Source organism: Macaca mulatta, chromosome 9 (assembly GCF_049350105.2).
Source record: "Macaca mulatta isolate MMU2019108-1 chromosome 9, T2T-MMU8v2.0, whole genome shotgun sequence".
Taxonomy (NCBI): Eukaryota; Metazoa; Chordata; class Mammalia; order Primates; family Cercopithecidae; genus Macaca; species Macaca mulatta.
The window spans coordinates 13,522,897-13,535,467 of NC_133414.1; the positions used below are offsets into that span (position 1 = coordinate 13,522,897).

Below are 12,571 nucleotides of genomic sequence, written 5' to 3' on the forward strand. Positions count from 1 at the left end.
TCGCGTGAGTCCATAAGTTTGAGGCTGCAGTGAGCTATGATCATGCCACTGCATTCCACCTTGGGTGACAGAGTAAGATACCATCTCTTAAAACAAAACAAAACAAAAAGTTGTCCCCTTCATCACTAAAGAAGTAGGCCGTACTGAAACTTTAGAGAAAACTAGAACGGAAAAGAATTCCTCATATTCCCACCATCCAAAGACTGCCACGTTAACATACTCACATGTAATTGTTTTTTCTTCTCTGCTTTCTAAGCATTTTAAGTGTATGTTTATTATACGTAAGATTTTACATCTTGCTTTTTAAAAAAGTACTTTCTGATATAAAAACTTGTTGTTGCTGTTGTTGTTTTTTGAGATGGAATTTCACTCTTGTTGCCCAGGCTAGAGTGCAGTGGCGCAATCTTAGCTCACGGTAACCTCCGCCTCCTGGGTTCAAGTGATTCTCCTGCCTCAGCCTCCTGAGTAGCTGGGATTACAGGCATGTGCCACCCGTCCGGCTAATTTTGTATTTTTTTCTTTTTTTAGGGAGACAGAGTTTCTCCGTGTTGGTCAGGCTGGTCTCGAACTCCCGACCTCAGGTGATCTGCCCGCCTCGGCCTCCCAAAATGCTGGGATTATAGGTGTGGGCCACCGCACCTGGCCCTAAAAAGGTTTTTGTACACATCAATTCTAATGGCTTTCCATCATTTCAGCATTGTGATTATATGGCCATTTTATTAATCCACTGTTGGGCTTTCAGATGATCAGTTTTCCCTATTAGAGTCATAGTGTGAATCACCCTTTTTTGGTACATAGATTTGTTTACTTAGGACATGTCCTCGGAGTTGTCCAAATTATGAATGCCTCTAGGGCTCTTGAAATCTAGTGCCAAACAGCTTCACCATATTCCCACCTGAAGTATCTGAGAATGTTGGTTTCTCATGTCTATTACCTTTTCTAATTGTCAGTTAAATTAGCAAACCCATTGTTTCAACTAGAATTTCCTTAACTGCCAATGAAATTTCACACGGCTTTGTTAACAAAAGCTTTATTTCTCAGTTGAGGTTCTTAGGGGGGAAAACATATCAGACTGCAGAAATAACACTAGATCTAGGTAGAAGACAGAGACAAGAAAAGCTGGTTAAAAAGCTACTATCATAACTCCAGGTATAGAAAATGAAAGACAGTGGCAGGAGGTACGAAGAGAAGATGCTAGATTTTAGTTGGTTTAGAAGTCAATATCCAATGAATTCCGTAAACAATGGCTCCTAAATGTCTAGGTGCAAAAGTAGAGGTATTTATCTCAGTAATTGGATAAAATACATTGTAAATTTACAGGGAAAATACAGAAGCAGATTCAAGAAAGTAAAAGACATTTTTAAGAAGAAAATAATGAATTCAGTTTGGGGAACAATTTAGCTCAAAGTACATGAAAACTTTCTAAGTATCATAAGAGAGGTTCTGGCAAGATACATATATTTGGGGTTGTTGAAAAATAGATAAGAATTAAAAGCCAGCTAAATGCATCCCATTAAAAAGGAGGCTGAAGGAAGAAAGCTGAGCCAATCCCAACAAAGAAACTCAGGTAGAAAAAAAGGTGGAGGAGATTAAGAAAGTAACACAAGTAAGAACCAGGAGAGAATGGTGGTATAGAAGGTATAATTATTATTAAATGATATTTATGTACAGATGCTATGTGAGGAGTTATACGTGCATTATTTCATTTAATCCTTAAGAACAATCCTATTTCTAAAAATGCAATTATTAACCCTACTTGGTAGACATGGAAACCAAGGTTTAGAACACTTGAGTCTAAGTTGGCCACAGTTACAATGCTAGCATGTGGTGGAGCCAGAGGCAGGCTTCCTAAAAAACAGGAGAGTCTGGCAGTTTCGAGTCTGCAGAGACACTAACTAACAGGCAACCGGAAAAACAACTGCTGGTCTCTGCCAGGGTGCTATGATGGTGAATCAAAGGGTAAATGTCAGGAGAAACAGAGACAAGTATACTGTCAAACATTTCAATAAGAAGATAATGAAACAGTTGGCGGCTGAGGGAGGGGACGGGGGATGCTGAGAAAAGGTGTTTGTTGTTGTCACTTTAAGGATGTGAGTGGTGAGCATGTTTCCGCCTAATAGAAAATCGCTGGCAAAGCCTATAGATTTGGGGTAGGAAGGCCAGATCCTGGAGGAAGTAGACGGTGATCAAGTATGTAGAGTGCTCTTTCTTCTCCCTCGGAGAGCACTGGTTCCCAGTGTGCTCCTGGAGTTCTGATATTCTTCCCTTGTAATGAAGCATTGCAGCAGTACAATAAAAATGCCAATACCCCAACTCTCACCCCAATTTTCAAATGAGAGAGTACATATAGAATTTTCTTAATTTTAAGTTTTTCACCAAAAGCACTAATTATGCTTGGTCCAGGAACTTGTGTTTTAATTTGGAGATTGGTTGAGGGGTATAGGCATATAACCAATATAATAACTCATACTGTCCACTAGTAAAACAGTTACTTCTTTGTACAATGAGATTAAACATATCAACAAGAATATCACGGCTTATGATGTATCTGTCTCTGAACTAGCAGCATTTGTCAAAGTGTGTTCTTTGATGGGTTCCATATGCATGCCCTCCAGGAGATTCACAGAGCACATTACCATATTAATGCTTTGAGAATTCTTAAAACAAAACAAAACAAAACAAAACCATTTAACTTTATTGAGTTCAGTGTTTCCAACCTCTCTAAACACAGAAACCTTCCCTTACATACTACCTGTGAAAATCTGAAAAACTAGCAAAAGTTGGCCCCAAAAAATCTTAACCACAAATCTCATACTAACAAGAAGTGCTTACAGACTATTCTCCTTTGCAAGAGACTCTCCTTCCTTTGCACTCAAAGCACCCACTCTCCAATAATTCACCTGGCAATTCAGCATGCAATTCCTTACAGCTATTACATTTAAGGATTAATTTTTATTTAAACCTTGTGTCCTCAACTACACCGTTTGAGTTCCTGACCTCGGGAATTTTGTCTGTTCTTCCGAGAGCTTGGCAATACGACTGACTGGTGCATAGTGAGTGAGAGATAGCAGTGCAGACATTTCCTGTTTTTATTTGCATTCTGACCAACTTATGATAAAGCAAAGTTTTGTAAACACCATTTTTCCATTGGCTAACAACAACTGAATTTCATGTTTTTTCACAGCTAATAACGTCCACTTTCAGTCACCTCTGGCAGTATCATTTCCCCACTATCAAGCCTGTATTTGAAGCAGAAGCACCTCCATGAAGTAACTGGATAACATGGGTTGGGAGAACCACTAACACATAGTTTGTTCATACTTCTAGGGCTAGAGAGAAAGGGAAGCCATCTGGTAACAGGCTCCTGTTATTTCCCAGGGTGATCTTTAAGAAACTCACCATGATCCAAGGTAAAATTTCTTAAGGCAAGAATCAAAGAAACACGGGCTATGGCAGCACTCGCTAGTATCAGATTATTGATGGAAACTTGTAGACGCCACACATTTGGACCCAAGCACCTAAAGAACCTTATCCTATGTGGCACCACACCCTGACTCATGGTGGCCAATTATGTTTCTTTTGGAAACACCAATGAAGGCTCCGGCTGTCTTGACCTTGGAGAAGCGTTTCTACCTTAGAAAAGCAAAAAAGTGCCATTCCTGCAATGGGGGAACAAGGTAGCAGCAACAGCTCACCTTCCAACAGAATATCACTCATCAATTTCAAGCTTCGTTAAATAAACCACTTTTCAAAAATTTAGAATACCATAAATTCTAAACTGTTATACCACTATCAAATTTCAAGAATATGCTTACCAACAATTACATTCTTAAAGAATCCTCACTCAACGTATAAGAATATATATATTACAAAATAAATGCTTAAATACATACATGAAATCTGAAATCCCCCCTCAGCATGGAACAAAGATCCTCTGCTACATCAGACATGCAGGGATGCAATGTAGCAACCAATCTTGCATAAAATGGTAGCAAATCCAACCTGCAAAAGTTATATGTGATATGTGTCAAAGGAAAGACATATCAAAAATAATTCATTTTAAAATTTAAACTTTTTCAGATGTATTCACACATTAAATGATTTTAAAACTCATAATCATACAGACATGCCTATTTATTGCCATCATAAAGAAGTGTTTGAAAATTCAATGAGCCTTCTGAAATTTTATTAATATTCTGGCATTCTCCATTCTGTGAATTTATTGCATAGCTATAATTTTATTAAGTATGTAATTTTGATAAAATATGAAACACCACGCACACACACAAAAAACAACAGTATGTTTTGACACGACTTAAATTTTTAATCACATAATTACTGAGTAACTGCATATTTACAAATCTCAAGGTAACTTCTTCAGTGTAAGACAAAATCCTTTAAAGCCGTTTCCTTCATTTATCTCAGGGTAAGTTATTTGGAAACCCCAAGGTCTAAAGCAAAAAGGTAATCAACAGGCTGGGTGCGGTAGCTCACGCCTGTAATGGGAGGCCAAGGCAGGCAGATCATGAGGTAAGGAGATCGAGACTATCCTGGCTAACACGGTGAAACCCTGTCTCTACTAAAAATAAAAAAATTAGCCGGGTATGGTGGCACACGCCTGTAGTTACAGCTACTCGGGAGGCTGAGGCAGGAGAATTGCTTGAACCTGGGAGGCGGACGTTGCAGTGAGCCCTGATCACGCCACTGCACTCCAGCCTGGGTGACAGAGCAAGACTCCATCACATGAATGAATGAATGAATGAATGGTACTCAGTAACTGAAAAAGCCTCAAGGAAGGCAAAACAATATTACAAAATCTATACACTAACTTACGTATTTCACTCATTACAGAACCCACTCAGATCCTCATTCAGGATCTTAATTTGGACAGTAAATGGCAAATATGTGGCATTCACACTGCCACCCTCTTCCACTGTCAGAGCACTTTTTCCCATTACACAGGAATGATGCTCCGGAATCCTGCTTAGCACAGCACTCCAGGTGACCACTACTAGTTGGAATCAACACACAAGCTAAAATTTATTTTCCATTCCTGCCATAGATGTTATTACTCAATGATTCAACACTCAGCAGATCAGACTCTGAAGATGAGAAGTAGTGAGGAACTGATAAAAGCAGCTGTACCGACAGCAGCAAGTAATGGAGCTAACAGTGAGAGAGGAAGCTAAAAACTATAAAATTACAAGAGCTTAAAAATTATGACAGCTTGAAGCCAATTAGAACAGAAACAAATAATCATACAAGTCTTAATTATCGCTGAGTAGAGGCCGGGCACGGTGGCTCATGCCTGTAATCCCAGCACTTTGGGAGGCTAAGGCAGGCAGATCACCTGAGGTCAGGAGTTTGAGATCAGCCTGACCAATATGGTAAAACTCGATCTCTACTAAAAATACAAAAATTAGCCGGGCGTGGTGGGAGGTGCCAGTAATCCCAGCTACTCGGGAGACTGAGGCAGGAGAATCCTTGAACCCAGGAGGTGGAGGTTGCAGTGAGCCGAGATCACGCCATTGCACTCCAGCTCGGGCAACTAGAGCGAAACTCCATCTCAAAAAAAGATTATTGCTGAGTACATCACTGTACCATACAATAATATATGAAAATGTTTGATCATCAGGAAAAAAACCACATAATTAGATCTGGAAAGCTCCTTGGATGGATACATTAACCCTTAGCTAAAGGGATACAGTGAAAAAAGAAGGATGGAAATAAATTTGAAAGGTATGGTTAGGCGGGGCATGGTGGCCAGTAATCCCAGCATTTTGGGAGGCTGAGGCAGGCGGATCACCTGAGGTCAGGAGTTCAAGATCAGTCTGGCCAACATGGTGAAACCCCCACCTCTACTAAAAATACAAAATTTAGCTGGGTGCTGTGGGGCCTGTTTGTAATCCCAGCTACTCAGGCCTGGGAGGTGGAGGTCGCAGTGAGCCAAGTCCATGCCACAGGACTCCAGTCTGGCCACAGAGTGAGACTATCTCATAAAGATTAAAAAAAAAAAATTGAAAAGAAGAAAGGTATGGTTGAAAGGAGGAAACTGGTTAAATTCATACCTAAAAGCCTCAAAAACATAGTACTCCTCAAAAACTTGGGCTATTATAATTTACAAGCAAATTAGTTCTTACTAATGTGCTGGGCCCTGTCTAGGCCTTATATATATAACTCAACTTGTTAAACCTAATAACCACTCTATACGGTGGATATTACACTCACCATTGCAGAAATAAGACAGATGCTGAGAGAAGTTGGCAATATGATAGCTTTGTAGCAATACTGCAATAGTTTTTTAAAATAAATCATATCTTTCTTTAAAGAAACAGTGAAAACTATAATCCATTATATAAAAACATTTAATGCTAAAATTTAAATGTTTATTTAAAATATTTTTAAGGTCTTATCAATTAAAGTCTAAGCTGCTATCACATGGAAAATGCACAAAAATAGGTCCCACCACTCTCTAAAGATATTATAAAAATAAGGTATTCCCGTAAGGTTTTTTTTTTTTTTTTTTTTGAGACGGAGTCTCATTCTGTTGCCCAGGCTGGAGTGGACTGCAATGGTGCAATCTTGGCTCGCTGCAACCTCAGCCTCCCGGGTTCAAGCGATTCTTCTGCCTCAGCCTCCCATGTAGCTGGGATTACAGGCAAGCACCACCATGCCCTGCTAATTTTTGTATTTTTAGTAGAGACAGGGTTTCACCATATTGGCCAGGCTGGTCTTGAACTCCTGACCTCGTGATCCATCTGCCTTGGCCTCCCAAAGTTCTGGGATTACAGGCGTGAGCCACTGCACCCGGCCCCTATAAGTTACTCTTATAAACATGTAATAATTTCCCTAATGTTCCTAGCGCTAAAAAAAAAAAAAAAAAAAGGCTTGGAGCAAATGAACATTTAATGTTCTTACATAATAGATGAATTTACACTAATATTAAATTTACGAATTTTAGTTAGAATATTAGGTTCTTCATTCATTTGCCACATCCATTTTAACAACAAAGAAAGTATTATTTTCCAGTTCATAATCAGTTGTCAAATTCAAATATAGGATTTAAATTTATGCGTAAGTTCTTTTGTTGCCATTGCTATAATTTCGGGTCAGAAAAGTACAGGTACCAGAGCAAAGGTAACAAGATGGCAAAGCAACGCACTGGGAGTGAGGAGGCCCAGGTATAAACTCTAGCAGCAAACAGCGTCTCCATGACCTCAGGGACTGATCCACCCTCTTCTCCCATACCTCCCAGCTCGCCTGCACCAGGCCCACTGACTCCTCACTGAGGATCTGACTCAGGGCCTCTGCAATGGTCCCTGCCTTGGGCTGGAATATGCTTTCCCTAAACATCCATACTGTTTACTCCCTCCCTAAGGGGAGTCCCAGTCTCCCTGTTTTGACCCATTCTGAATACTCCAAGGAAACTGCACCTAACCCATCCTACCTCTCCCAATCCCCCTACAAAGCTTTTTTTTTTTCTTTGAGACAGAGTTTCAGTCTTGTTGCCCAGGCTGGAGTGCAATGGCGCGATCTCGGCTCACTGCAACCTCTGCCTCCAGGTTCAAGCAATTCTCCTGCCTCGGTCTCCCAAGTACCTGGGATCACAGGCATGCACCACCACACCTGGTTAATTTTGTATTTTCAGTAGAGACTGGGTTTCTCCATGTTGGTCAGGCTGATCTCGAACTCCCGACCTCAGGCAATCCACCTGCCTCAGCCTCCCAAAATGCTGAGATTATAGGCATGAGTCACTGCGCCCAGGCCTACTGCACTACTTTTAAAAATGGAATTTACCACTTAAAGTAGTAAATAATTGATTTGTTATGGTTAACTCATTTGTTACCCCTCCCCGCCAGAAATGTTCAGTTCCATGGCAGACAGTTTATCAGCACTCAAACAGTGCCTGGAACATAGGCAGGTACTCAATATACACGTTTGTTAGATAAATGAATATCTCTGGTAACTCACTCCTAAGTATACTGTTAGCATTTAGTCTAAGACATTCTTCCTCGTATTAAGGAAGTAGCATCTTACTTTTGTAATAATATTACATTTTACCAAGCAAAAGCTAACTTACCAAATTATCTTTTAGCAATTAATGGGACATTCACATAGTTACTTACTTTCCTGCTGATGTTATATATATTAATAGATTGCCTATGTTAGAGCATCCTTCCATTCCTATGATCAATCTTCTTTGGTCATGCTGGATTCTTATTTTCCAATATACTATGTATTAAATATGATTTGCTAGTGTTTTACTTGAAATTTTTATATTGACATTCACAAGTGACATTGGTCAATGCTTGTGATTTTCTTGCTCCTTCTTCTTAGAATTTTTAATACATGAAATAACAAGCTTTCCATGCTCTGGAACAAGTGATATTATTTCTTCCTTAAAAGGCTAAAAATACTCAGTTAAGCTTTCTAGTCCTATTCTATTTAAGATGAAATTATTATTTTTTTTTTTTTGAGACAGAGTTTCGTTCTTGTTGCCCAGGCTGGAGTGCAATAGCGTGTTCTCGGCTCACCGCAACCTCCACCTCCCAGGTTCAAGTAATTCTCCTGCCTCAGCCTCCCGAGTAGCTGGGATTACAAGTATGTGCCACCACACCCAGCTAACCGTGTATTTTCAGTAGAGACGGGATTTCTCCATGTTGGTCAGGGTGGTCTCGAACTCTTAACTTCAGGTGACCCGTTGCCTCGGCCTCCCAGAGTGCTGGGATTACAGGCGTAAGCCAGTGTGCCCAACTGGTAAGTTTAACGCTTTCTTCCATGATTACTGTTCTATGTGGGTATTTTATCTTGAATGAATTTTGAAAATGTGCATTTTTTTCAAAACATTAAGTTTCACTGAGATTTTCAAGTGGTTTAAAAATATTTTAAGTATATCATCTGCTCATTTCTTCAACTTTTTAATGTTCTTTTTCTTCAAACTATATTTTCTACACACTTCTCTATTTTGATTTTTCCAAGAACCAGATCTTGAATTTCTAAAACTTTTATCTTAGTTATCTTTTTCAGTGTATTTTTCAACAAAGTTTGAGATAAAACAGCATCAGATATTCTTAAACTATGTCATTTCACTTTTCTTTTTTTCCTTCCTTGTGCTACCTAGTCTAAGATCATTTCACTTTTCTTCTATTTGTTGGCCTGTCCCTTGCACTTCACTTCATTTTCTTCTCCCAAGTAGCCCAATCTACTTTGAGACTTTTTCTGAGTCCCCCCAAAAAGGCAGATACAGCTTTTTTTTTTTTTTTTTTTTTAAGAGTTGGGGCCAGGCGCGGTGGCTCAAGCCTGTAATCCCAGCACTTTGGGAGGCCGAGACGGGTGGATCACGAGGTCAGGAGATCGAGACTATCCTGGCTAACACGGTGAAACCCCGTCTCTACTAAAAAATACAAAAAACTAGCCAGGCGAGGTGGCGGGCGCCTGTAGTCCCAGCTACTCGGGAGGCTGAGGCAGGAGAATGGCGTGAACCCGGGAGGCGGAGCTTGCAGTGAGCTGAGATCCGGCCACTGCACTCCAGCCTGGGCGACAGAGCAAGACTCCGTCTCAAAAAAAAAAAAAAAAAAAAAGAGTTGGAATCTCACTCTGTTGCCCAGGCTGGAGACTGGTGGCAGGTTCTCAGCTCATTGCAACCTCTGCTTCCCAGGTTCAAGTGATTCTCCTGCCTCAGCCTTCTGAGCAACTGGAACTACAGGCGCCCACCACCAGACCCGGCTCATTTTTGTATTTTTAGTAGAGACAGGGTTTCACCATGTTGGCCAGGCTGATCTTGAACTCCTGACCTCAAGTGATCCACCCGCCTCAGCCTCCCAAAGTGCTGGGATTAAAGGCGTGGGCCACTGCACCTGGCCAGCTATGCATTTTATTTTATTTTTGAGACAGAGTCTTGCACTGTCACCCAGGCTGAGTGCAGTGGCGCGATCTTAGCGCACTGCAAGCTCTGCCTCCTGGGTTCACACCATTCTTCTACCTCAGCCTCCTGGTTAGCCTGGACTACAGGCACTCGCCACCTTGCCCGGCCAATTTTTTGTATTTTTTAGTAGAGATGGGGTTTCGCCGTGTTAGCCAGGATGGGCTCGATCTTCTGACCTCGTGATCCGCCCACCTTGGCCTCCCAAAGTGCTGGGATTACAGGCGTGAATGCCCGGTCCAGCCATGCATTTTAAAGCAAGACAGTTTTGTGCTACCTGTTCAGGCACAGGTCAGTGAAGTAACAACACAGTAAAATGTTTTCAGCTTTAATAGGGATTTTTAAAATGAGTTAAGGAAGTTATGAGTTAAGGAATTATGGAAGTTAGATACTCCATTTTCTTGGAATCCTCTACCCCTATAAAAAGGATAGTTGATACAAAATATCACCCTGCCCTACTGAAATCTTGAAGTCCTATGTCTGTTCATCCATTACTCACAAAATAAAATCCTTTATGTTGTAAATAATCAATTATATAGTTGTTCAATGCTAGTCCTGCTTAAGAATGCTTTCTGCATGTTCTGCCTTCCAAAGGGCACACAAGCTCAAAAAGGGGATGGAGTGCAAAATGTCACATCAGTCACATGAAAGTTATTAATAACACAAAATATTTTCATCAACATAAACTGCAAATTTGTGTTAAAATTTTTATTTTTTATTTTTTATTTTTTTTGAGACGGAGTCTCACTCTGTCGCCCAGGCTGGAGTGCAGTGGTGCAATCTCAGCTCACTGCAAGCTCCACCTCCCGGGTTCACACCATTCTCCTCCCTCAGCCTCCCGAGAAGCTGGGACTACAGGCGTCCACCACCGTGCCTGGCTAATTTTTTTGTATTTTTAGTAGAGACGGGGTTTCACCATGTTAGCCAGGATGGTCTCGATCTCCTGACCTCATGATCCGCCCGCCTCGGCCTCCCAAAGTGCTGGGATTAAATGCGTGAGCTACCGCACCCAGCCTAAAATTTAAGCTAGATGGATATTTCATCTAATTTGAGTGTTCTGAAAAGCAACTGAAAAATACTTAGATCCTTCCTTTGAAAACGGAATTCTATAATCTTATAAAATGGTGATAATTACATTTACCAACAATGAACAATGAACCACTTTAAAAGAATGCTATTTGTCCTTAAATAATAAAATCTTCTTTATGTTTTTAAGGTCTCCTGAATCACACATTTAAGTATCCTACTAGCGGTTAATGATTATCAAGTTAGTAAAGAGTCACTAACTACAAGTAAACAGAAACAAGACTGCAGAAACACACAAACACTTTTGTTATCGAGAGGGAAAGAAGAAATTCTTATGGGGTTTTATCTCCTAATCAATTGACTTTCTAAAACAAATGTCTAGCTCTCTTTTTCTCTTCAAAATCTAAAGAAGTTGACTGTTGAAAGCTATTTAATTTTATCTCTGTGCTCAAAAATGCCTGGAAGAAAATGAATGTGAAAGAACACTGTTATGGTTCAATTAAAGAATACAAAGGATTTCATAGGAAACACTAAAGCAGAAGATGATTCCTAAAAAATGAAATATAATAAACAAAACTCTGGGGTCATTTACTCTGAAATCAACAACCAAATGCCCTGTCGACTTTTCCACAATGCTGCTGTTTCCAACACAACAGCGGCACCAAGTGGTGCAACATACTAACAGATTTCACTAAAACATTCTCTCACAGTTCCAAATTGAGTGAAGGAAGAGGTCCAATCAGAAAACTTCTCACAAAAAGTCCAGCAAACTCTCCTAAAAGCTAGATCGGGAAAAGCTGTTCAAGAATTAAGCGCAGCACTTCACCTCTGAAGAGTATTCTGTTTACATTAATCTAAAGAGCCAACACTTGGCTAAAACAATACCAAGTGCATTTATACTTTAAACACAAGGAAAGAAGAGATTCTTATGTACCTCCCATGGTATTGACTGACTTTAAATTTTGGCTTAGGTGAGGGGCCTTCTGGGGTGCTGGAAATGTCATATATCTTGATCTGAGTGATGGACACATGTGTACTTTAGATAGAAACAACTCAGGAAGAGTAACTAGTGGCTGCTGGGTTTAATGCCTAGGTGAAGGGATGATCTGTGCAGCAAACCACCACGGTACATGTTCACCTATGCAACAAACTTGCACATCCTGCACATGCACCCCTGAACTTAAACTTTAAAAGTTTAAGAAAAAAAAAGACATAAACACTTAATGTGAAATCTCAATTACTTGTGTGTATAGCTATGTTATAAATTACCTATAAAATAAAATGCAAATATCTAAGGGGATTTCTACATCTCAGTGGAGTCCAAATGAATAGGCTAAGAGAGGCTGGGCACAGAGGCTCCCTCCCTGTAATCCCAGCACTTTGGGAGGCCAAAGTGGGTGGATCATTTGAGGTCAGGAGTTTATGACCAGCCTGGCCAACATGGTGAAACCCTGTCTCTACTAAAAAAAAAAATACAAAAATGAGCCAGGAGTGGTGGTACATGTCTGTAGTCCCAGCTACCTGGGGGGCTGAGGTGGGAGAATCTCTTAAGCCCAGTTGGTGGAGGTTGCAGTGAGCCAAGACCACACCACTGCACTCCAGCCTGGGTGATAAAGCAAGACT

At 40.4% G+C, this 12,571-nt stretch overlaps 1 protein-coding gene across 2 annotated transcripts in view; it reads right to left on the bottom strand.

The window, feature by feature from the left end:
- UPF2 (UPF2 regulator of nonsense mediated mRNA decay) overlaps nucleotides 1-12,571 on the bottom strand; it is a 484,524-nt gene that overhangs the window by 59,937 nt on the left and 412,016 nt on the right. For both annotated transcript variants that reach the window (XM_015146458.3, XM_015146457.3), the window contains one exon: nucleotides 3,894-4,002. In XM_015146458.3, coding sequence (XP_015001944.1) covers nucleotides 3,894-4,002 — 109 coding nt within the window. The remainder of the gene's footprint in view (nucleotides 1-3,893; nucleotides 4,003-12,571) is intronic.